General features: G+C 48.4%; 1 protein-coding gene across 1 annotated transcript; it reads left to right on the top strand.

Moving 5' to 3' along the window:
• Positions 1 to 18,893: 18,893 nt before the first annotated feature.
• Positions 18,894 to 21,168, top strand: LOC117712710 (igE-binding protein-like). Its single transcript, XM_034508811.3, is given in 2 exon segments — positions 18,894 to 19,040; positions 19,828 to 21,168. Coding segments are annotated over 2 exon segments (1,488 nt in total).
• Positions 21,169 to 22,032: the final 864 nt, after the last annotated feature.

Raw genomic sequence — 22,032 nt, 5'->3', positions numbered from 1 at the left:
TCCAGAGAGAGAAGAATACAGAAGGGCATCCAGAGAGAAGAGAAAAGAAAAGCATCCAGAGAGAGGAGAAGGCAGAAGTGCATCCAGAGAGAAGAAAGAACAGAAGGGAATCCTGAGAAATGAGAGTACAGGAGGGAATCTATAGAGAAAAGAGAAGAGAAAGGCAACCAGAGAGATTAGAGGACAGAAATGCATTCAGAGAGTGGAGAGGACAGAAGAGCATCCAGAGAGAGAAGAGTACTAAATGTTATTGAGAGAGGGGATGACAGAAAACTATCCAGAGAGAGGAGAGAACAGAAGAGCATTCTGAGAGTGGAGAGAACAGAAGGGCATCCACAGAGAGGTGAGCACATAAGGTCATCCAAAGAGAATAGAACAGAAGGGCATCCAGAGAGAAGACAAGACAGAAGGGCATCCAGAGAGAGAGGAGAAGAAAGAAGGGCATCCAGAAAGATGAAATGACAGAGGAGCATCCGGAGAGAGGATAGATCAGAAGGGCATCCAGAGAGAGTAGAAGACTGAAGGGCATCCATAGAGGGGAGAAGACATAAGGGCATCCAAAGAGAGAAGAAGACAGAAGGGAATCCAGGTAAAATAGAAGACAGAAGGTCATCCAGAGAGAGGAGAAGGCAGAAGGGCATCCAGAGAGTGGAGAGAACAGAAGAGCATCCAGAGCAATGAGAGTACAGGAGAGCATCCATGGAGAGAAAAGAACAGAAAGACAACCAGAGAGATGAGAGGACAAAAGGGCATCCATAGAGAGGAGAGGACAAAAAGGCATAAAGAGAGATGAGAGAACAGAAGATCATCCACTGAGAGGAGAGAACAGAAGGGCACCCATAGAGATGAGAGGACAGAAGAGAATCTAGAGAGAAAACAGAACAGAAGGGCATCCAGAGAGAGGAGAAGACAGAAGGGCATCCCGAGAGAAGCGAAGACAGAAGGACATCCAGAGAGATGAGAAAACAGAAGGGCTTCCAGAAAATTAGAGGACAGAAGAGTATCCGGAGAGAGTAGAAAACAGAAGGAAATCCAGAGAGAGGTGAGCACATAATGGCATCCAAAGAGACAAGAATTGAAGGGCAAACAGTGAGAGGAGAGAAAAGAAGAGCATCCAGAGAGAGGAGAAGACAGAAGGGCATCCAGTGAGAGGAGAGGACAAAAGACATCCAGAGAGAGGAGAAGACAGACGGGCACTCAGAGAGAAGAGAGCAGATAAGGGCATCCAGAGAGAGGAGAAGACAGAAGGGCATCCAGTGAGAGGAGAGGACAAAAGGACATCCAGAGAGAGGAGAAGACTGAAGGGCACCCAGAGAGAAGAGAGCAGAGAAGGGCAACCAGAGAGTGGAGAAGACCGAATGGCATTCAGAGAGAGGAGATGGCAGACGTGCATCCAGAGAGAGGAGAGAACACAAGGGCATCCAGAGAAATGAGAGTACAGGTGAGTATCTATAGAGAAAAGAGAAGAGAAAGGCAACCAGAGAGATTAGAGAACAGAAGGGCATCCAGAGAGAGGAGAGGAGAGAAGGGCATCCAGAGAGAGAAGAGTACAGAATGGCATCCAGAGTGGGGAGGACAGAAGACCATCCAGAGAGAGGAGAGAACAGAAGAGCATCCAGAGAGATGTGAGATCAGAAGGGCATCCTGAGAGAGATGAGCACATAAGGGCATCCAAAGAGAAGAGAACAGAAGGCATCCAGAGAGAGGAGAAGACAGAAGGGCATCCAGAGAGAGGAGAGGACATAAGGGCATCCAGAGAGTGGTGAAAACAGAAGGGCATCCAGAGAGAGGAGAAGACAGAAAGGCATCCAGAGAGATGAGAGGACAGAAGAGCATCCAGAGAGAGGAGAGATCAGAAGGGCATCCAGAGAGAGGGGAAGACAGAGGTGCATCCAGTGAGAGGAGAGGACAGAATGACATCCAGAGAGAGGAAAGCACAGAAGGGCATTCTAGAGAGAAGAGAAGATAGAAGGACATCCAGAGAGAGGAGAAGACAGAAGGGTATCCAGATAGAAGACAGAAAATAAGGGCATCCCGAGAGACAAGAGAACAGAAGGGCCTTCAGAGAGAGGGGAAGACTCTAGGACATCCAGAGAGAAGAGAGAAGACAAGGGCATCCAGAGAGCGGAGAAGACAGGAAGGGCATCCAGAGAGAGGAGAAGGTAGAAGGGCATCAAGAGAGAGGGAGAGAACAGAAGGGCATCCAGAGAGATGAGAGTACAGGAGAGAATCCATGGAGAGAAAAGAACAGAAAGGCAACCAGAGAAATTAGAGGACAGAAGGGCATCCATAGAGAGGAGAGGGCAGAAGGGCATCCAGAGATAGGAGATGACAGAACTGGCATCCATAGAGAGGAGAGGACAGAAGGGCATCAAGAGAGAGGAGAGAATAGAAGAGTATCTGGAGAGAGGAGAGAACAGAAGGGAATCCATAGAGAGGTGAGCACAGAAAGTCATACAAAGAGAAGAGAACAGAACAGCATGCAGAGAGAGGAGAAGACCGAAGGGCATATAGCGAGAGGAGAGGACAGAAGGGCCATCCAGAGAGATGAGAGAAAAGAAGGGCATCCAGAAGAGAGGAGAGAACAGAAGAGCATCCAGAGAGAGGCTAGGACACAAGGGCATCCAGAGAGATGAGAGAACAGAAGAGCATCTAGAGAGAGGAGAGGACACAAGGCCTTTTAGAGAGATGAGAAAACAGAAGATTATCCACTGAGAGGAGAGAACAGAAGGGCATCCAGAGAGATGCAAGAAGAGAAGATCATCCAGTGAGAAAAGAGAATAGAAGGGCATTCAGAGAGAGGAGAAGACAGAAGGTTATCCCGAGAAAAGAGAGAACAGAAGGACATCCAGAGAGAGGAGAAGACAGAAGGGCATCACTAGAGAAGAGAAGTCGCAAGGGCATAAATAGAGAGGAGAGAACAGAAGAGCATCCAGTGAGAGGAGAGAATAGAAGGGCATCTATATAGAGGTGAGCACAGAAAGTCATACAAAGAGAAGAGAACAGAAGAGCATCTAGAGAGAGGAGAAGTCAGAAGGGCTTCCAGAGAGAGGAGAGGAAAGAAAGTCATCCGGTGAGAGGAGAGAACAGAAGGGCATCCAGAGAGAGAAGAAGACAGAAGGGCATCCAGAGAGAGGAGAGAAATGAAGGGCATCCAGAGAGAGGAGAGAATAGAAGAGCATCCGGAGAGAGGCTAGGACACAAGGGCATCCTGAGAGATGAGAGAACAGAAGAGCATCTAGAGAGAGGAGAGGACACAAGGCCAATTAGAAAGATGAGAGAACAGAAGATTATCCATTGAGAGGAGAGAACATAAGGGCATCCAGAGAGGCAAGAAGAGAAGTTCATCCAGTGAGATAAGAGAACAGAAGGGCATCCAGAGAGATGAGAGGAATAGAAGGGAATCTAGAGAGAGGAGAAAAGTGAAGGGCATGTAGAGAGATGAGAAGACAGAAAGGCATTCATAGAGAGGTGAAAACAGAAGGGCATGCAGAGAGAAGAGAAGACAGAAGGGCATCCAGAGAGTGGAGAAGACAGAAGGGCATCCAGAGAGAGAGTAGAGGAATGAAGAACATCCAGAGAAAGGAGAGAACAGAAGGACATCAAGAGAGTTGAGAACAGAAGGGGAACCAGAGAGAGGAGAAGACAGAAGGGCATCCAGAGAGGAGAGGACAGAAGGGCATTTGGAGAGAGGAGAGAACAAAAGTTCATCCAGATAGAGGAGAGAACAGAAGGGTATCCAGAGAGAGGAGAAAATGAAGGTCATTTAGAGAGAGGAGAGGACAGAAGGGCATCCAGAGAGAGGAGAGAACAGAAGGGTATCTGGAGAGAGAGAGGAGAAAACAGAATGACAACCAGAGAGTTAGAGGACAGAAGGGTATCCAGAGAGAGAAGACCTAAGAGGAATCCGGAGATAAAAGAAGGTCAAACAGAGTGAGGAGAAGACAGAAGGGCATCAAGAGAGAGGAGAATACATAAGGACATATGAAGAGAGGAGAGAACAGAAGGGCATCCAGAGAGAGGACATGACAGAAGGGCATGCAGAGACAAAAGAATACAAAAGGGCATCCAGAGAGAGGAGATGACTGAAGGTCATCTGGAGAGAGGAGAAGATATAAGGGCATCTGGAGAGAGGAGAAATCAGAAGGGCATCCAGAGGGAAGAGAGAACAGAGGGACATCTAGAGAGAGGAGAGAAAAGAAGAGCACTGAGAGAGCAGAGAAGACAGAAGGGCATTCAGAGATAAGACAGGACAGCTGGGCATCTGGAGAGAGGAGAGCACAAGAAGGCATCCAGAGAGAGGAGAAGGCAGAAGAGCATCAATAGAGTGAAGAGAACAGAAGTGCATCCAGAAAGATGACAGGACAGAAGGGAATCTACAGTGAGCAGAATATTGAAGGGCATGTAGAGAGATGAAAGACAGAAAGACATTCATAGAGAGGTGAAAACAGAAAGGTATGAAGAGAGAAGAGAAGACAGAAGGGCATCCAGAGAGAGGAGAGAATAGAAGGGCATCCAAAGAGAGTAGAGGACAAGAGGGCATCCAGAGAGAGGAGAAGACAGAAGGGCATATAGGTAGAGGATAGGAAACAAGGGTATCCAGAGAGATGAAAGAAGAGCAGATATTCCAGAGAGAGAAGAGAACAGAAGGGCATGCAGAGAGAGGAGAAGACAGAAGGGCATCCAGAGAAAGAATAAGACAAAAGTGCATACAGTGAGAGGAGAGAACAGAAAGCCATCCAGAATGAGGAGAAGACAGAAGGGCATCCAGAGAGAGGAGAGAGCAGAAGGGCATCCAGAGAGAGAGTAGAAGACAGAAGGGCATCCAGAGAGAGAAGACAGAAGAGCATCAAGAAAGTGGAGAAAATAGAAGGCCATCCAAAGAGAGGAGAGGACAGAAGGGCATACAAAGAGAATTAACGACAGAAGGGCATCCAGAGAGAGGAGAGGACACAAGGAGATCCAGAGAGATGAGAGAACAGATGATCATCTAGATTGAGAAGAGAACAGAAGGCTATCAAGGGAGAAGGTAGATGGGCATCCAGAGCAAAAGAGAGGACAGAAGGGAATTTGGAAAGAGGAGAGAACAAAAGGGTATCTGGAGAGAGTAGAAACCAGAAGGGCATCCAGAGAGATAGAGAACTGAAGGGCATCCTCAGAGAGGAGAGAACAGAATGGCATCCAGAGAGAGGATAGGACAAAGGGAAACTAGAGAAAGGAGAGAACAGAAGGGCATGTAGAGAGAGGAGAAGACAGAAGGGCATCCATAGAGAGGTGAAATCAGAAGGGCATCTTGAGAGAGGAGAAGACAGAATGAAATCCAGAGAGAGGAGAAGACCTAAGGGCATTGAGAGAGAGGAGAAGACGTAAGGGCATCTGGAGACAGGAGAGAACAGAAGGGCATCCAGAGAGAAGAGAACAGAAGAGCATCCAGAGAGAGGAGAAGACTGAAGGGCATTGAGAGAGAGGAGAAGACATAAGGGCATCCGGAGAGAGGAGAGAACAGAAGGGCATCCAGAGAGAAGAGAAGACCGAAGGGCATTGAAAGAGAGGAGAAGACATAAGGGCATCCAGAGAGAGGAGATGACCAAATGTCATCTAGAGAGCAGAGACGACATGAGGGCATCTGTAGAGAGGAGAAAACAGAAGGGCATGCATATAGAGGAGAGAACAGAAGGGCATCCAGAGAGAGCGGAAGACAGAAGGGCATCCAGAGAGAGGAGAGGACATAATGGAATCCGGAGAGAGGAGTGGACAGAAGGGCATCTAGAGAGAGGAGAGAACAGAAGTTCATCCAGAGAGAGAAGAAGAACAACAGGGCATCCATTGAAAGGAGAGGTCAGAAGGGCATCCAGAGAGAGGAGAGACAAGAATGGCATCCAGAGAGAGGAGAAGACAGAAGGGCATGCGGAGAGAGGAGAGGACAGAAGGGCATCCAGAGAGAAGATAGGACAGAATGTCATTCAGTGGGATTGAGAGAACAGAAGGGCATCCAGAGAGAGGAGAATACAAACAGACACCCATAGAGAGGAGAGCACAGAAGAGCATCCAGAGAGAGGAGAGAACAGAGAGGTATCCAGAGAGAGGAGAAGACAGAAGGGCTTCCAGAGAGAGGAGAGAAAGGAATGTCATCTGGAGACAGGAGAAGAGAGAAGATATCCAGATGGAGAAGAGGACAGACGGGCATCCTAAGAGAGCAGAGGACAGAAGGGCAACCAAGGAGAGAAGGGAACCAAAGGGCATCTAGAGAGCGCAGAGAACAGAAGGGCATCCAGAAACAGGAGAAGACAGAAGGTCATCAGGAGATAGGAGGAGACAAAAGGGCATCCAGAGAGAGGAGATGACAGAATGGCCTCCAGAGAGAAGACAAAGCAGAAGGGCATCCAGAGATAGGAGAGAGCAGAAGAGCATCCAGAGAGAGGAGAAGACAAAAGGCCATCTGGAGAGAGGAGAAAACAAAAGTGCATTCAGAGAGAGAAGATAGAAGAGAAGCTGTTGAGAACAGAGAACAGAATGGCATAGGGAGAGAGGAGAAGACAGAAGGGCATCCAGAGCGAGGAGAGAACAGAAGGGCATCCTGAGAAAAGAGAGAGTAGAAGCTCATCCAGAAAGAGCAGAAAACTTAAGGACATCTATAGAGAGAAGAGGACTGAAGGGCATCCGGAGAGATGAGAATACAGAAGGGCAGCCAGAGAGAGGAGAGGACAGAATGGCATCCAGTGAGAGGAGAGAACAGAAGGTCATTTAGAGAGAGGAGAAGACAGAAGGATATCCATAGTGAGGAGAAAATTGTCGGGCATCCAGAGAGAGGAGAGGACAGAAGGGATCCAGAGAGAGGAGAGAACAGAAAGCCATCCAGTGAGAGGAGAAGACAGAAGGGCATCTAGAGAGAGGAGAGAACAGAAGTTCATCCAGAGAGAGAAGAAGAACAAAAGGGCATCCATTGAAAGCAGAGGTCAGAAGGGCATCCAGAGAGAGGAGAGACAAGAATGGCATCCAGAGAGAGGAGAAGACAGAAAGGCATGGGAGAGAGGAGAGGACAGAAGGGCATCCAGAGAGAGGAGAGGCACAGAATGTCATCCAGAGGGAAGAGAGAACAGAAGGGCATCCAGAGAGAGGAGAATACAAACAGACACCCATAGAGAGGAGAGCACAGAAGGGCATCCAGAGAGAGGAGAGAACAGAGAGGTATCCAGAGAGAGGAGAAGACAGAAGGGCTTCCAGAGAGAGGAGAAAAAGGAATGGCATCCGCAAACAGGAGAAGAGAGAAGGTATCCAGATGGAGAAGAGGACAGATGGGCATCCTAAGAGAGCAGAGGACAGAAGGGCAACCAAGGAGAGAAGGGAACCGTAGGGCATCTAGAGAGTGCAGAGAACAGAAGGGCATCCAGAAACAGGAGAAGACAGAAGGTCATCGGGAGATAGGAGGAGACAAAAGGGCATCCAGAGAGAGGAGATGACAGAATGGACCTCCAGAGAGAATATAAAGCAGAAGGGCATCCAGAGATAGGAGAGAGCAGAAGAGCATCCAGAGAGAGTAGAAGACAGAAGGGTATCCTGTGAGAGGAGAGAACAGAAGGGCATCCTGAGAAAGGAGAATACAGAAGGGCATCTGTATAGAGGAGAGATCAGAAGGGAATCCAGAAATAGGGGAGAACAGAAGCACATCCAGAAGAGGAGAAGAAAGAATAGGAATCCAGAGAGAAGAGAACAGAAGGGCACTTTGGAGAGAAGGAGAATACAGAAGGGCATCAACAGAGGAGAGGACAAAAGGACATACAGAGAGAGGAGAGGATAGAAGGACATCCCGAGAGAAGAGAGAACAGAAGCGCATCCAGAGAGATGAGAGAACAGCAGTGAATCCAGAAAGAGGAGAGAAAAGAAGCCCATCCAGAGAGAGCAGAAGACTTAAGAACATCCAGAGAGAGCAAAGAGGACTGAAGGGCATCAGGAGAGAGCAGAAGACAGAAGGGCCTCCAGACAGAGAAGAAGACAGAAGGGCATGCAGAGAGAGGAGAGAACAGAAATGCATCCAGTTAGAATAGAGGACAGAAGGACATCTAGAGAGAGACGAGAAGAGAAGGGCATCCAGAGAGTGGAGAAGACAAAAAGGGAATCCAGAAAGAGGAGAGAAAAGATGGGCATCCATAGGGAGGAGAGGAAAGAAGGGCATCCAGAGAGAAGAGAGGACAGACGGGCATCCATAGAGAGGAGAATGAAGAAGGGCATCCAGAGAGAGGAGTGGACAGAAGGGATCCAGAGAGAGGAGAGAACAGAAAGCCATCCAGAGTCAGGAGAAGACAGATGGGCATCTAGAGAGAGGAGAGAACAGAAGACCAACCAGAGAGAGGAGAAATCAGAAGGGCATCCATGGAAAGGAGAGGACAGAAGGGCATCTAGAGGGAAGAGAAGACAGAAGGGCACCCAGAGAGAGGAGAAGAAAGATTGGGATCCCGAGAGAGGAGAGAACAGAAGCGCATCCATGGAAACAGAGAGAACAGAAGAAAATCCAGAAAAAGGAGAGAACAGAAGGGCATGGAGAGACAGTAGAAGACTGAAGGACATCCAGAGTGAGAAGAGAATAGAAGGGCATCTGGAGAGAGGAAAAGACAGCAGGGCATCCAGAGAGAGGAGAGGACAGTAGGGCATCCATTGAGAGGAGAGAACAGAAGGGCATCCAAAGAGAGGAGAAGACAGAAGAGAATCTAGAGTGAGGAGAGATTTGTACGGCATCCAGAGAGAGGAGAAGACAGAAGGGCATCCAGAGAGAGGAGAGGACAGATGGGCATCCAGAGAGAGGAGAGAGCAGAAGGGCATTCATAGAGAGAAGACAGAAGGGCATCCAAAGAGAGGAGAGAACAGAAGGGCATTTAGAAAGTGGAGAGAATAAAAGGGTATCCAGAGAGAGGAGAAGTCAGAAGGGAATCCAGAGAGAGGAGAGAAGAGAAGGGCATAAAGAGAGAGGAGAGGACAGAAGGGCATCCAGAGAGAGGAGAATGAAGAAGGGCATAGAGAGAGAGGAGAGGACAGAAGGGATCCAGAGAGGAGAGAACAGAAAGCCATCCAGAGAGATCAGAGTGAAGAAGGGCATCCAGAAAGAGGAGAGCACAGAAAGAAACACAGAGTGGAGAAAACAGAAGGGCATCTATAGAGAAGAGTGAAGAGAACGGCATCCAGAGTGAGGAGAGTTCAGAAGAACATCCATGGAGAGGAGAGGACAGAAGGGCATCCATGGAGAGGAGAGAACAGAAGGGCATCAAAAGAGAGGAGAAGTCAGAAGAGAATCCAGAGTGAGGAGAGAATAATACTGCATCCAGAGAGAGGAGAATACAGAAGTTCATCCAGAGAAAGGAGAGGACAGAAGGTCATCCAGAGAGAGGAGAGAGCAGAAGGGCATCCAGAGAGAGAAGACAGAAGGGCATCTAGATAGAGGAGAGAAGAGAAAGGTATTTAGAAAGAGGAGAGAACAAAAGGGCATCCAGAGAGAGGAGAATACAAAAGGGAATCCAGAGAAAGGAGAGAACAGAAGGGCAACCAGAGAGAGGAGAGTGCAGAAGGGCATCCAGAGAGAGGAAATGACAAAAGGGATCCAGAGAGAGGAGAGAACAGAAAGCGATCAAGAAAGAGGAGAAGACAGAAGGGCATCCAGAGAGAGGAGAGAAGAGAAGGGCATCCAGATTAAAGATAGAAGGGCATGCAGAGAGAGGTGTTGACAGAAGGGCATCCAGAGAGAGGAGACAGCAGAAGGGCATCCAGAGAGAGGAGAAGACAGAAGTGCATCTGGAAAGAGGAGAGAACAAAAGGGCATCCAGAGAGAGGAGAGAGCAAATGCGCATCCAAAGAGAGGAGAAGACAGAAGGGCATCCAGAGAGAGGAGAGAACAGAAGGGTATCCAGATAAAGGAGAGGACAAAAGGGCATCAAGAGAGAGGAGAGAAAAGAAGGGCATCAGGAGAAAGGAGATGACAGACAGGCATCCAGAGAGAAAAAGAGGACAGAAGGACATCCCGAGAGAAGAGAGAACAGAAGCACATCCAGAAAGAGGACAGAACAGGAGAGATTCCAGAAAGAGGAGAGAACAGAAGCCCATCCAGAGAGAGAAGAAGACTGAAGGACATCCATAGAGAGGAGAAGAAGGGCATCCAGAGAGAGAAGAGGAAAGAATGGCATCCAGTGAGATGAGAAAACAAAAGTGCATCTAGAAAGAGGAGAAGACAGAAGGGCATCGGGAAAGATGAGAAAACAGAAGGGCATAGGGAGTGCAGAGAAGATGGAAGGGCATCCAGTTCGAGGAGGGGACAGAAGGGCATCCAGAGAGAGGAGAGCACAGAAGGGCATCCAGAGAGACGAGTGAACAGAAAGGCATCCAGAGAGAATAGAGGACAGAAGGGCATCTTGAGAGAGTAGAAGACAGAAGGGTATCTAGAGAGAGGAGAAAATTGTCAGGTATCCAGAGAGGAGAAGACAAAAAGGAATCGTGAGAGACAAGAGAACAGAAGGGCATAGGGAGAGAGGAGAAGACAGAAGGGCATCCAGTTAGAGGAGAGGACAGAAGGGCATCCAGAGAGAGGAGATCACAAAATGCATCCAGAGAGACGAGAGAACAGAAAGGCATCCAGATACAATAGGGGACAGAAGGGAATCTAGAGAGAGGAGAGAAGAGAAAGGCATCCAGAGAGAAGAGAAGAAAATAATGGAATCCAGAGAGAGGAGAGAATAGAAGGGCATCCATAGTGAGGAGAGGACAGAATGGCATCCAGTGAGATGAGAGAACAGAAGGGCATCTAGAGAGAGGAGAAGACAGAAGGGTATCTAGCGAGAGAAGAAATTTGTCGGGTATCTAGAAAGAGGAGAAGAAAGAAGGGCATCATGAGAGATGAGAGAACAGAAGGGCATAAAGAGAGAGGAGAAGAGAGAAGGGCATCCAGTTAGAGGAGAGTACAGAAGGGCATCCAGAGGGAGGAGAGCACAGAAGGGCACCCAGGGAGACGAGAGAACAGAAAGGCATCCTGATAGAATAGAGAACAGAAGGGCATCTAGAGAGAGGAGAGAAGAGAAGGGCATCCAGATAAAGGATAAGACAAAAATGGAATCCATAGAGAGGAGAGAACAGAAGGGCATCCATAGAGAGGAGAGGACAGAAAGGCATCTAGAGAGAGGAGAGAACAGAAGGGCATCCAGAGAGAGGAGAGTGCAGAAAGGAATCCAGAGAGAGGAAAGGACAAAACGGATCTAGAGAGGGGAGAGAACAGAAAGCCATCCAGAGAGAGGAGATGACAGAAGGGCATCCAGAGAAATGAGAGAAGAGAAGCGCATCAAGAGAGAGAAGAAGATAGAAGGGCATGCAGACAGGGGTGTTGACAGAAGGGCATCCAGTGAGTTTAGAATACAGAAGGGCACCCAGAGTGAGGTTAGGAAGTAATGGTATCCAGAGACAGGAGAGGACAGAAGGGCATCCAGAGAGAGGAAAAGACAGAAGGGCTTCTAGAGTGAGGAGAGAACAAAAGGGCATCAGGAAAGAGGAGAAGAGAGAAGGCATCCAAATGGAAAAGAGGATAGACGGGCATGCTGAAAGAGGAGAGGAAAGAAGGGCATCTGGAAAGATTAGGGAACAGAGGCATCCAGAGAGAATAGAGGACAGAAGGGCATCTAGAGAGTGGAGAAGGCAGAAGGGTATCTAGAGAGAGGAGAAAATTGTCGGGTATCCAGAGAGAAGAGAAGACAGAAGGGCATCGTGAGAGACAAGAGAACAGAAGGGCATAAATTGAGAGGAGAAGACAGAAGGGCATCCAGTTAGAGGAGAGTACAGAAGGGCATCCAGAGAGAGGAGAGCACAGAAGGGCATCCAGAGAGACGAGAGAACAGAAAGGCATCCAGAGAGAATAGAGGACAGAAGGGCATCTAGAGAGAGGAGAAGACAGAAGGCTATCTAGAGAGAGGAGTAAATTGTCGGGTATCCAGAGAGAGGAGAAGACAGAAGGGAATCGTGAGAGATGAGAGAACAGAAGGACATAGGGAGAGAGGAGAAGTCAGAAGGGCATCCAGTTAGAGGAGAGGACAGAAGGGCATCCAGAGAGAAGAGAGCACAGAAGGGAATCCAGAGAGATGAGAGAACAAAAAGGCATCCAGATAAAATAGGGGACAGAAGGGAATCTAGAGAGAGGAAAGAAGAGAAGGGCATCCAGAGAGAGGAGAAGACAAAAAAGGAATCCAGAGAAAGGAGAGAACAGAAGTGCTTCCATTGTGAGGAGAGGACAGAATGGCATCCAGTGAGACAAGAGAACAGAAGGGCATCTAGAGAGAGGAGAAGACAGAACGGTTTCAGCCGCGAGAAGGAGTCTCTCAGCCAAGGGAGTCTTAGAAAGAGGGTTACAGCAGGTGCTGTGGCTTGAAAGACAGCTATTAGCTCTGAAGGAATCCCCTCTGTGGAGCTGGGGGAATGGGAAGAGTGGGGGGCTAAGAAGCCGCAGCCATCTTGTCCTTGAGCTGGAGAACACATGGGGAGAGAGACCTAGTTCTTTTGTATTAGGCAGGGGTTAGGCTATAGCTAAGAATCAGAGAAAGAAAGAGGGGGTAGGGTGGACAGAGAGAGATGTTACTCACGGTTTTTGCAGACACCAGCGGGGGGCGCTTGTGGAGCTGGCTCTGCGCACGTTGTCCACCACCTGTGGGAAACAATGTAGGCTCATGCATGGGTGCACGAGTGTGGGTCTCTGTCGCTGGTCTGCACCATCCTATGTCAGAGATAGGGCTATTGTAGAGGAGCAGGGGCTAAGCAGGGCACTCGCAGTGTGTAAAGCAGACTCTGCAGTAGGAGTCTCTCGGTGGTAAATCTCCGTTTTGGGCCCAAGCCTTGGGCGATGGGTGGGCGCGGCAAAACGGGAGGATGTGTGGGTCGCATGGGCAGTAGATCCATACGCCGAGATTGGCCTCTGTCTGGGGTCTTGGAACTCTGGCAGAATGGAGGCGGGGAGCACGCGGGGCGCGCTGAGAGAGGACCAAGAGACTTCACATCTCAGGAAGTATATTTGCTTAGCAGATTCAGCCAGGATTTTTCTTGTAGATGCATGGGTGGTCGAGCCTCACGTTGGGCGCCATCTGTGGGGCAGAAATCTCGCGGGCGGGGGGAAGTGGAGGGAGTCCAGCAACAGAGTCTCAGGGCATTCCGGCATCAGGGCTTCCCGCGCCGCCAGCGGAGGATGTCACATTCACGCAGCTGTCGGTGGGCTGGCCGGTGGCTGCATCGGCAAGGTTCCAGGGTTCCAAAAGCTGGGGATCAGGCAGAGAGACCATGGACACGTGGAGTCCGGTTTTCCAAAGCTTTTATTGTTCATGGCATGGTGAATGGATGCAGGTGTTGTGCGCTTCCCCAGCCAAAGGCCAGGGGAGACCAGTCTTATAGGGAAGGGAGAAAAGGGAGGGAATAACTTAATTAGCTATGCCCCTGGCCTTTTGATAATTCATTAATATTTAAATCTCTGGAGGTAGAGACTTGTTAATAACGCCCTCTACCTGTCCTACGTGACTGAAAGTAACAGGTTAAATGGAGTTACCTCGTCCAAGGCCGAACACAGAAGGGCATAAAGAGAGAGGAGAATATAAATGGGCATCCAGAGAGAGGAGAGGACAAAATGGTATTCCTAGAAAGGAGAGGACGAATGGGCATCCAGAGAAAGGAGAGAACAGAAGCATTTCCAGAGAGGTGAGAGAGCAGGAGAGAATCCAAAAAGAGGAGAGAACAGAAGCTCATCCAGAGATAGCAGAAGACCAAAGGACATCCAGAGAAAGAAGAGAACTGATGGGCATCCGGAGAGAGGAGAAGACAGAAGGGCATCCACAGAGAGGAGAGGACAGAATGGCATCCAGTGAGAGGAGAGTACAGAAGGTCATCTAGAGAGTTGAAAAGACAGAAAGTTATCCAGAGTGAGGAGAAAATTGTCGGGCATCCAGAGAGACGAGAATACAGAAGGGCATCGGGAGAGACGAGAGAAAACAAGGTCATAGGGAGAGGAGAAGACAGAAGGGCATCCAGAGATTGGAGAGGACAGAAGGGCATCCAGAGAGAGGAGAGGACAGAAGGGATCCAGAGAGAGGAGAGAACAGAAAGCCATCCAGAGAGAGGAGAAGACAGAAAGGTATCTAGAGAGAGAAGAATACAGAAGGATATCCAGAAATAGGAGAGGACAAAAGGGTATCCAGAGAGAGAGGAGAGGACAGAAGGGCATCCAGAGAGCTGAGAGAACAAAAGAGAATCCAGAAAAAAGAGAGAACAGACAGGCATGCAGACAAAGAAGAAGACTGAAGTACATCCAGAGAAAGAAGAGGAAAGAAGGGCATCTGAAGAGAGGAAAAGACACAAGAGAATCCAGAGAGAGGAGAGGACAGAAGGGCATCCAGTGAGAGTAGAGGACACAAGGGGATGTAGAAAGAGGAGAAGAGAGAATGGCATCTAGAGAGGAGAGGACAGAAGGGCATCCGGAAATAGAAGAGAACAGAAGTGCATCCAGAGAGAATAGAGGACAGAAGGGCATCTAGAGAGAGTAGAGTAGAGAAGGGCATCCAGAGAGAGGAGAAGACGAAAAGGGAATCCAGAGAGAGGAGAGAACGGAAGAACATCCATAATTAGGAGAGGACACAATGGCATCCAGAGAGGAGAGAGCAAAAGTGAGTCCAAAGAGAAGAGAAGTCAGAAAGGCATCAGGAGAGAGGAGAGCACAGAAGGGCATCCATTAAGATGAGAGAACAGAAAGGAATCCAGATAGAATAGAGGACAGAAGGGCATCTAGAGAGCGGATAGAAGAGAAGGGTATCCAGAGAGAGGAGAAGAAAAAAGGGACTCCAGAGAGAGGAGAGGACAAAACGGTATCTCTAGAGAGGAGAGGACAAAAGGGCATCCAGAGAGAGGAGAGAACAGAAGGGCATCCTAGAAAGGAGAAGACAGAAGGTCATACAGAGAGAGGAGAGGATAGAAGGACATCTCGAGAGAAGAGAGAACAGAAGCACATCCAGAGAGATGAGAGAACAGGAAAGAATCCAGAAAGAGGATAGAACAGAAGTCCATCCAGAAAGAGCAGAAGACTGAAGGACATCCAGAGAGAAAAGAGGAATTAAGCGCATCTGGAGTGAGGAGAAGACATAAGGGCATCCAAAGATAGGAGAAGACAGAAGGGCATCCAGAGAGGAGAGGACAGAAGGGCATCGGGAAAGAGAAGAGAACAGAAGGGCATCCAGAGTGAGGTGAAAACAAAAGGGCATCCAGAGAGAGGAGAGGAAAGAAGGGCATCCCGAGAGAGGAAAGAACAGAAGGGCATCCAGGCAGATGAGAGAATAGAAGAGAATCTCGAAAGAGGAGAGAACAGAAGGGCATCTAGAGTGAGCAGAAGACTGAAGAACATCCAGACAGAGAAGAGGATAGAATGTCATCCAGAGTGAGTAGAGAACCGAAGGGCATCCAGAGAGAGTAGAATACAGAAGGGCACCCAGTAAGAGGAGAGGACAGAAGCACATCCAGAGAGAGGAGAGCACAGAAGGACATTCAGAGAAAGGAGAAGACAGAAGGGCTTCCTGAGGGAGGAGAGAATATAAGGGCATCCATAGAGGATAGGAAAAAATGGCATACGGAAAAAGAACAGAACAGAAGAGTATCCAGAGAGAGGAGAATAGAAGGGCATCCAGAGAGAGTAGAGGACACAGGGCCTCCAGAGAGAGGAGAGAACAGAAGGGCATCCAGAGAGAGGAAAGTACAGAAGGGCATCCAGAGAAATGAGAGAACAGAAGCCCATCCAGAGAGAGCAGAAGACTGAAGGACATCCAGAGAGAGAAGAGGACTGAAGTTCATCCGGAGAGAGGAGAAGACAGAAGGGCATCCAGATATAGGAGAGGACAGAATGGCATCCAGTGAGAGGAGAGAACAGAAGGTCATCTAGAGAGAGGAGAAGACAGAACGGTATCCAGAGTGAGGAGAAACTTGTCGGGCATCCAGAGAGAGGAGAACACAGAAGGGCAATGTGGGAGATGAGAGAACAGAACCTCGTAAGTAGAGGAGAAGACAGAAGGCCATACAGAGCTAGGAGAGGACAGAAGTGCATCCAGAGAGAGGAGAGCAAAGAAGGGCATCCAGAGAGAGGAGAAGACCGACAGGATCCAGAGAGAGGAGAGAACAGAAAGCTATCCAGAGAGAAAAGAAGACAGAAGGGCATCTAGATCGAGGAGAGAACAGAGGTTCATCCAGAGAGAAAAGAGAACACATGGGCATCAATTGAATGGAGAGGTCAGAAGGGCATCCAGAGACACGAGAGACCTGAAGGGCATCGAGAAAGAGGAGAAGACAGAAACACATCCACAGAGAGGAGAGAACAGAATGGCATCCGGAGACAGGAGAGACCTGAAGGGCATCGAGAAAGAGGAGAAGACAGAAACACATCCACAGAGAGGAGAGAACAGAATGGCATCCAGAGGGCAGAGAAGACAGAAGGGCGTCAAGATAGATTAGAGAATAGAACGGTATCAAGACAGTGGAGAAGACAGAAGACCATCACGAGACAGGAGAGAACATAAGAACATCCAGAGAGAATAGAGGACAGAAGGTCATGTAGAGAGGAGAATAGAGAAGGGCATCCAGAGAGGAAAGGACAGAAGGTTATCCGTAAAGAGAAGAGAACAGAAGGGCATCCAGAGAGAATAGATGACAGAAGGTCATCTAGAGAGAGGAGAGAAGAGAAGGGCACCCAGAGAGAGGAGAAGACAAAAAGGGAAACCAGACAGAGGTGAGAACAGAAGAAAATCAATAGTGAGGAGAGGACAGAATCGCATCCAGTGAGATGAGAGAACAGAAGGGCATCTTGAGAAATGAGAAGACAGAAGTGTATCCAGAGAGAGGAGAAGACAGAAAGACATCGGGAGAGAAGAGAGAACAGAACGGCATAGCAATAGAGGAGAAGACATAAGGACATGCAGTTATAGGAGAGGACAGAAGGGCATCCAGAGAGAGGAGTGCACAGAAGGGCACCAAGAGAGACGAGAGAACAGAAAGGCATCCAGATACAATAGTGGACAGTAGAGTAACTAGAGAGAGGATAGAAGAAAAGGGCAACCAGAGAGAGGAGAAGAAAAAAGGGAATACAGAGAGAGGAGAGATCAGAAGGGCATCCAGAGAGAGGAGAGAAAAGAAGGGAATCCAAAAAGAGGAGAGAACAGAAGGGCATCCAGATAGAAGAGAGGACAGGAGGGCATGCAGAGAGAGGAGAGTGAAGAAGGGCATCCAGAGAGAGGAGTGGACAGAAGGGATCCAGAGAGAGGAGAGAACAGAAAGACATCCAGAGAGAGGAGAAATCAGAAGGGCATCCATGGAAAGGAGAGGACAGAAGGTCATCTAGAGGGAGGAGAATACAGAAGGGCATCCAGAAATAGGAGAGAACAGAAGGGCATCCAGAGAGAGGAGAAAACAGAAGGGCATCCAGAGAGAGGAGAAGACAGAAGGACATTCAGAGAGAGGAGAGGACAGAATAGCATCCAGTGAGAGGAGAGATCAGGAGGGCATCTACAGAGAGGAGAAGACAGAAGGGATTCCAGAGTGAGGAGAGAACAGAAGCACATTCGGAGAGAGGAGCAGACAGAAAGTCATCCACAGAAGAGAGGACAGAAGGGCATTGGGAAGAAGCGAACAGAAGGGCATCCAGAGAGAAGAGAGAACAGAAGGGTATCCAGAGAGAGGAGAGGACAAAAGGGCATCCAGAGAGAGAAGACAGAAGGGAATCCATACAGAGGAGAGATCAGAACTGTATTCGGAGAGAGGAGAATACAGAATGGCATACAGAGAGGAGAGGACTGTAGGGCATCCGGAAAGAGAAGAGAACAGAAGGGCATCCAGAGAGAGGAGAGAACAGAAGTGCATCCAGAGAAATGAGAGAACAGGAGAGAATCTAGAAAGAGGAGAGAACAGAAGCCCATATAGAGAGAGCAGAAGACTGAGGGACATCCAGATAGAGAAGAGGACTGAAGAGCATCCAGAGAGAGGAGAAGAAAAAGGGCATCCAAAGAGAGGAGGACAGAATGGCATCCAGAGAGACAAGAGAATAGAAATTCATCCAGAGGGAATAGAGGACAGAAGGGCATCTAGAGAGAAGAGAAAGCAAAAAGGGAATCCAGAGAGAAGAGAGAACAGAACGGCATACATAGAGAGGAGAGAACAATAGGGCATCCAGAGAGCAAAGAAGAGAGTAGAGCATGCAGGAAGAATATAGGACAGAAGGGTATCCAGAGAGAGGAGAGGACAGTAGGGCATATAGAGGGAGGAGAGAACAGATGGACATCCAGAAAGAGGAGAAGACAAAAGGGCATCCAGAGAGAAGAGAGGACATAATGGCCTCCAGATAGTAGAGAGCTCTGAAGGGCATCCAGAGAGAGGAGAGGATAGAAGGGCATCCACAGAAAATAGTACAGAAGGCCTTACAGAGAGGTGGAGACAGAAGGTCTTCTATATAGAGGAGAGAACAGAAGTGCGTCCAGAGAATGAGAAGACAGAACCGAATCCAGAGAGAGGGGAGAACAGAAGTGTTATGAGCCGCGCCAGAGCTCAGGCTCCATTTGAGGGGGATGGAGCACGTGAACTGGCAGCTAGGAAAGTGCAGAGAGAAAAACTACAAGCTGCCAAGCTCGCTCAGGATACAGCCCACTTCCACTCAGGCAGTTAGTTCCATACGATAAGCGCTACGGTTAGAGACGCCAAACTCATGGCCGAAACCAGGGCAGGATACGAGCAAACTGGCAAACAGCCAATCGGGTGTAAACACGACAAGCTAAGGGTTATATAAGTCGGCACCACGGACCCCCGCCTGTCCCCGTCCCATCTCCTCTCCTCATTGATGAAGTAAATATTGTTGTGGAAGGATCCTGATGCGTGTGTCGTCTTTCGCAGGCGAGAGCGTGCACGTGCGGGTTATAGCTGGTGCCGAGACCCGGGTTGTTAAGCCACACCACCGCTGGTGCCACAGACGGGGACCCCCCGCTTTTGCGGAGCAGGATTCAGAACCACAAGACGAGGTAAGCTCTGAAAGGCATGCATTTTTATTTTCAGCTAGCAGGAGCCCTTGAAGCCTTCGCTATTGTTCTGGTAGCACTCATTCTGTTCCTTTTGGTTTCATTCTGCTTCCACAAATATTCTTATAAACGGGACACTTTTAAAAAGAAACTTGCAGCCATTGGGCGTGGTTAGTCGGTTGTATATAAGCCGCAGCACCCCTCCCTGTGTTTTCGCTCCTCTTGTACGTAAGAGGACAGCATGGGAACTTCACATTCTGTGGTTACGGCTCTTCAATCACTCTTAAGGCAACATGAATTAAAAGTTCCCACCAAGACTTTGCAGAGGTTTGTAAAGGAAGTGGATCGCATAGCTCCCTGGTATATCTGCTGAGGGTCACTAACGCTCGCTTCCTGGGACAAACTGGAGGGTGATTTGCTTAGAGAACAGCAGAATGGGAAATTAATGCCTGGAACTAGACCACTGTGGAAGCTAGTTAGGTCATGTCTACTGGATGAGAAATGCAATCTGGCTATAGCGACAGGCCAGGGGGTGCTAGAAGACCTTCAGAACAGCATGTCAGAATCAGAGTGGAATAAGAGATTGAGAGCTTGCAGAAAAAAGGAAAAAGGTATACCAGAAGTATCAGGCCCTTCCAAAGACTCACAGTCTATGGAAGAGAGAGATAAGGGGAAGCACACCCTGAGTGAGAAATATACGGAGAAGAAAAATAGGGAAAGATATACCTTAGAAGAGAAAGGTAGGGAGGGAACCAAGGCTCCAGAAAGAAAACCCCTGTATCCGGTACAGGAACTGAAAGCCTTGAGAATTGATAATTGCGAGCCAGAGGAACTCAGCTCCTCTGAGGAGGAAATCTCAGATAAACAGACAGCCTACTATGATAAGCAGCTGCCGCTGCAAACTGGAAAGCAGAAGAAAACAGGAAATAGGTACTGCATGGCTTCTCAGCCTGTTGCACTCTCCCAAACCATTGTTTCCAGTGCCCCTCCACCTTATGTGGAGAAGCCTTATGCGGAGAAGCGCTGCTCAGATTCCTTCCTGTCAAAGGGAGATAAGAAAAAGTTGTTGCAGGCCTTTCCGGTGTTTGAGGTTGCGGAAGGAGGTCGAGTCTATGCACCGGTAGAATATGGTCCCATTAAGGAACTTGCTGAATCAGTTAACAGATACGGAGTTGATGCTAATTTTACAGTCATGCAGCTTGAGAGACTTGCCACTATGGCTATGACTCCGAATGATTGGCAAAGTACAGTAAAAGCTGCTCTCCCTAATATGGGACAGTACATGGAATGGAAAGCCTTATGGCATGATGCTTCTCAAGTACAGGCAAGGGCCAATGCCAATACAGAAGGCAATCAAAGAGAGTGGACATTTGAATTGTTAACAGGACAAAAACAGTATGTTAATGATCAAACAAATTACGATTGGGGAGCATATGGCCAAATTTCAGCTGCTGCTATTAAAGCATGGAAGGCCCTCTCCAAGAAAGGTGAGGCCAGGGGACACCTAACAAAAATATTACAAGACCCCCAAGAGCCATTCTCAGACTTTGTGGCTAGGATGACAGAAACAGCAGGCAGAATTTTTGGAGACCCAGAGCGAGTCAAACCATTGATAGAACAACTGGTGTATGAAAATGCCTCACCAGAATGCAAGGCAGTCATTACCCCTAGAAGAAACAAAGGGTTAACAGACTGGATAAAAGTTTGCCGAGGACTTGGAGGCCCTCTTACTAATGCTGGCCTTGCAGCGGCTATCTTACAAAGCCAAAACCGCTCTAGTCCTGGCAGCCATAAAGTCTGCTACAACTGTGGCAAACCAGGTCATTTGAAACGAGAATGTCGTGTTTCCACACAAAAAAGAACTCCAGGGCTTTGTACAAAATGCAGAAAAGGTTATCATTAGGCTAATGAGTGTCGCTCAGTTCGAAATATTCAGGGAAAGCTTATTCAACATGATTCCCCACCAGTGGGAAGAGATCAAAGTATTCCAAAAAACAGATTTCAGGGCCCCAGATCCCAGGGCCCCAAAAAATATGGGACACAAATCAGCAACCAGAGGACACTTCTAGCCACAGAGCTACAAGAGGCTCCACAGGATTGGACCTCTGCTCCACCTCCCGATCCTTATTAATGCCTCATATGGGTGTACAACCTATTACAGTTGATTTTAAAGGCCCCCTGCCTGAGGGAAGTGTTGGCCTCATTCTAGGTTGCTCCTCTCTTACCTTGAAAGGGCTTGTGGTTCATCCTGGTGTGATAGACCAAGATTATACTGGGGAACTTCAAGTTCTCTGTTCTTGTCCACGAGGTATATTTTCTATCTCTCCTGGAGATAGGATTGCTCAATTGGTTGTTTTTCCAAATTTACATAATTGTTTCCCATCCACTGGGGTGCCTAGAGATGCCAAGGGACTTGGTTCTTCAGGAACTGACTTTGCTCACTTGGTAGTTGACCTTAAAACTAGACCCACCTTACAATTAATGATAGAGGGAAAGAACTTTATCGGAATTCTGGACATAGGAGCTGACAGAAGTATTGCCTCCAACTGGTGGCCTAAGGCGTGGCCTGTTACACAATCATCCCACTCCTTACAAGGGTTGGGATATAAAGCCAGCCCTGCAGTCAGTTCATGCTCATTGACTTGGCAGGCACCAGAAGGTCAAACAGGAAGCTTTATACCTTATGTGCTTCCTCTCCCTGTTAATCTCTGGGGAAGAGACATCTTACAAGACCTAGGATTAACATTAACTAATGAGTACTCTCAACAAGCCATCGATATTATGAAAAAGATGGGATATAAGGAAGGAAAAGGCCTTGGCAGAAAAGAACAAGGAAGGTTAAGCCCAATCTCACAAGAGAGTAGTACAGGAAGACAAGGTTTGGGTTTTCCCTAGTTGCCATTGAGGGTTCTATGCCCATACCCTGTCTTACGGAGGAGACCATATGGGTTCCTCAATGGCCCCTATCCTCTGAGAAATTAGAAGCTGCTACAAG

The sequence above is a fragment of the Arvicanthis niloticus genome, chromosome 7 (assembly GCF_011762505.2).
Source record: "Arvicanthis niloticus isolate mArvNil1 chromosome 7, mArvNil1.pat.X, whole genome shotgun sequence".
Classification (NCBI taxonomy): domain Eukaryota; kingdom Metazoa; phylum Chordata; class Mammalia; order Rodentia; family Muridae; genus Arvicanthis; species Arvicanthis niloticus.
Note: the sequence above shows the minus strand (reverse complement) of the source record. Positions and strands in the feature narration are given on the sequence as shown.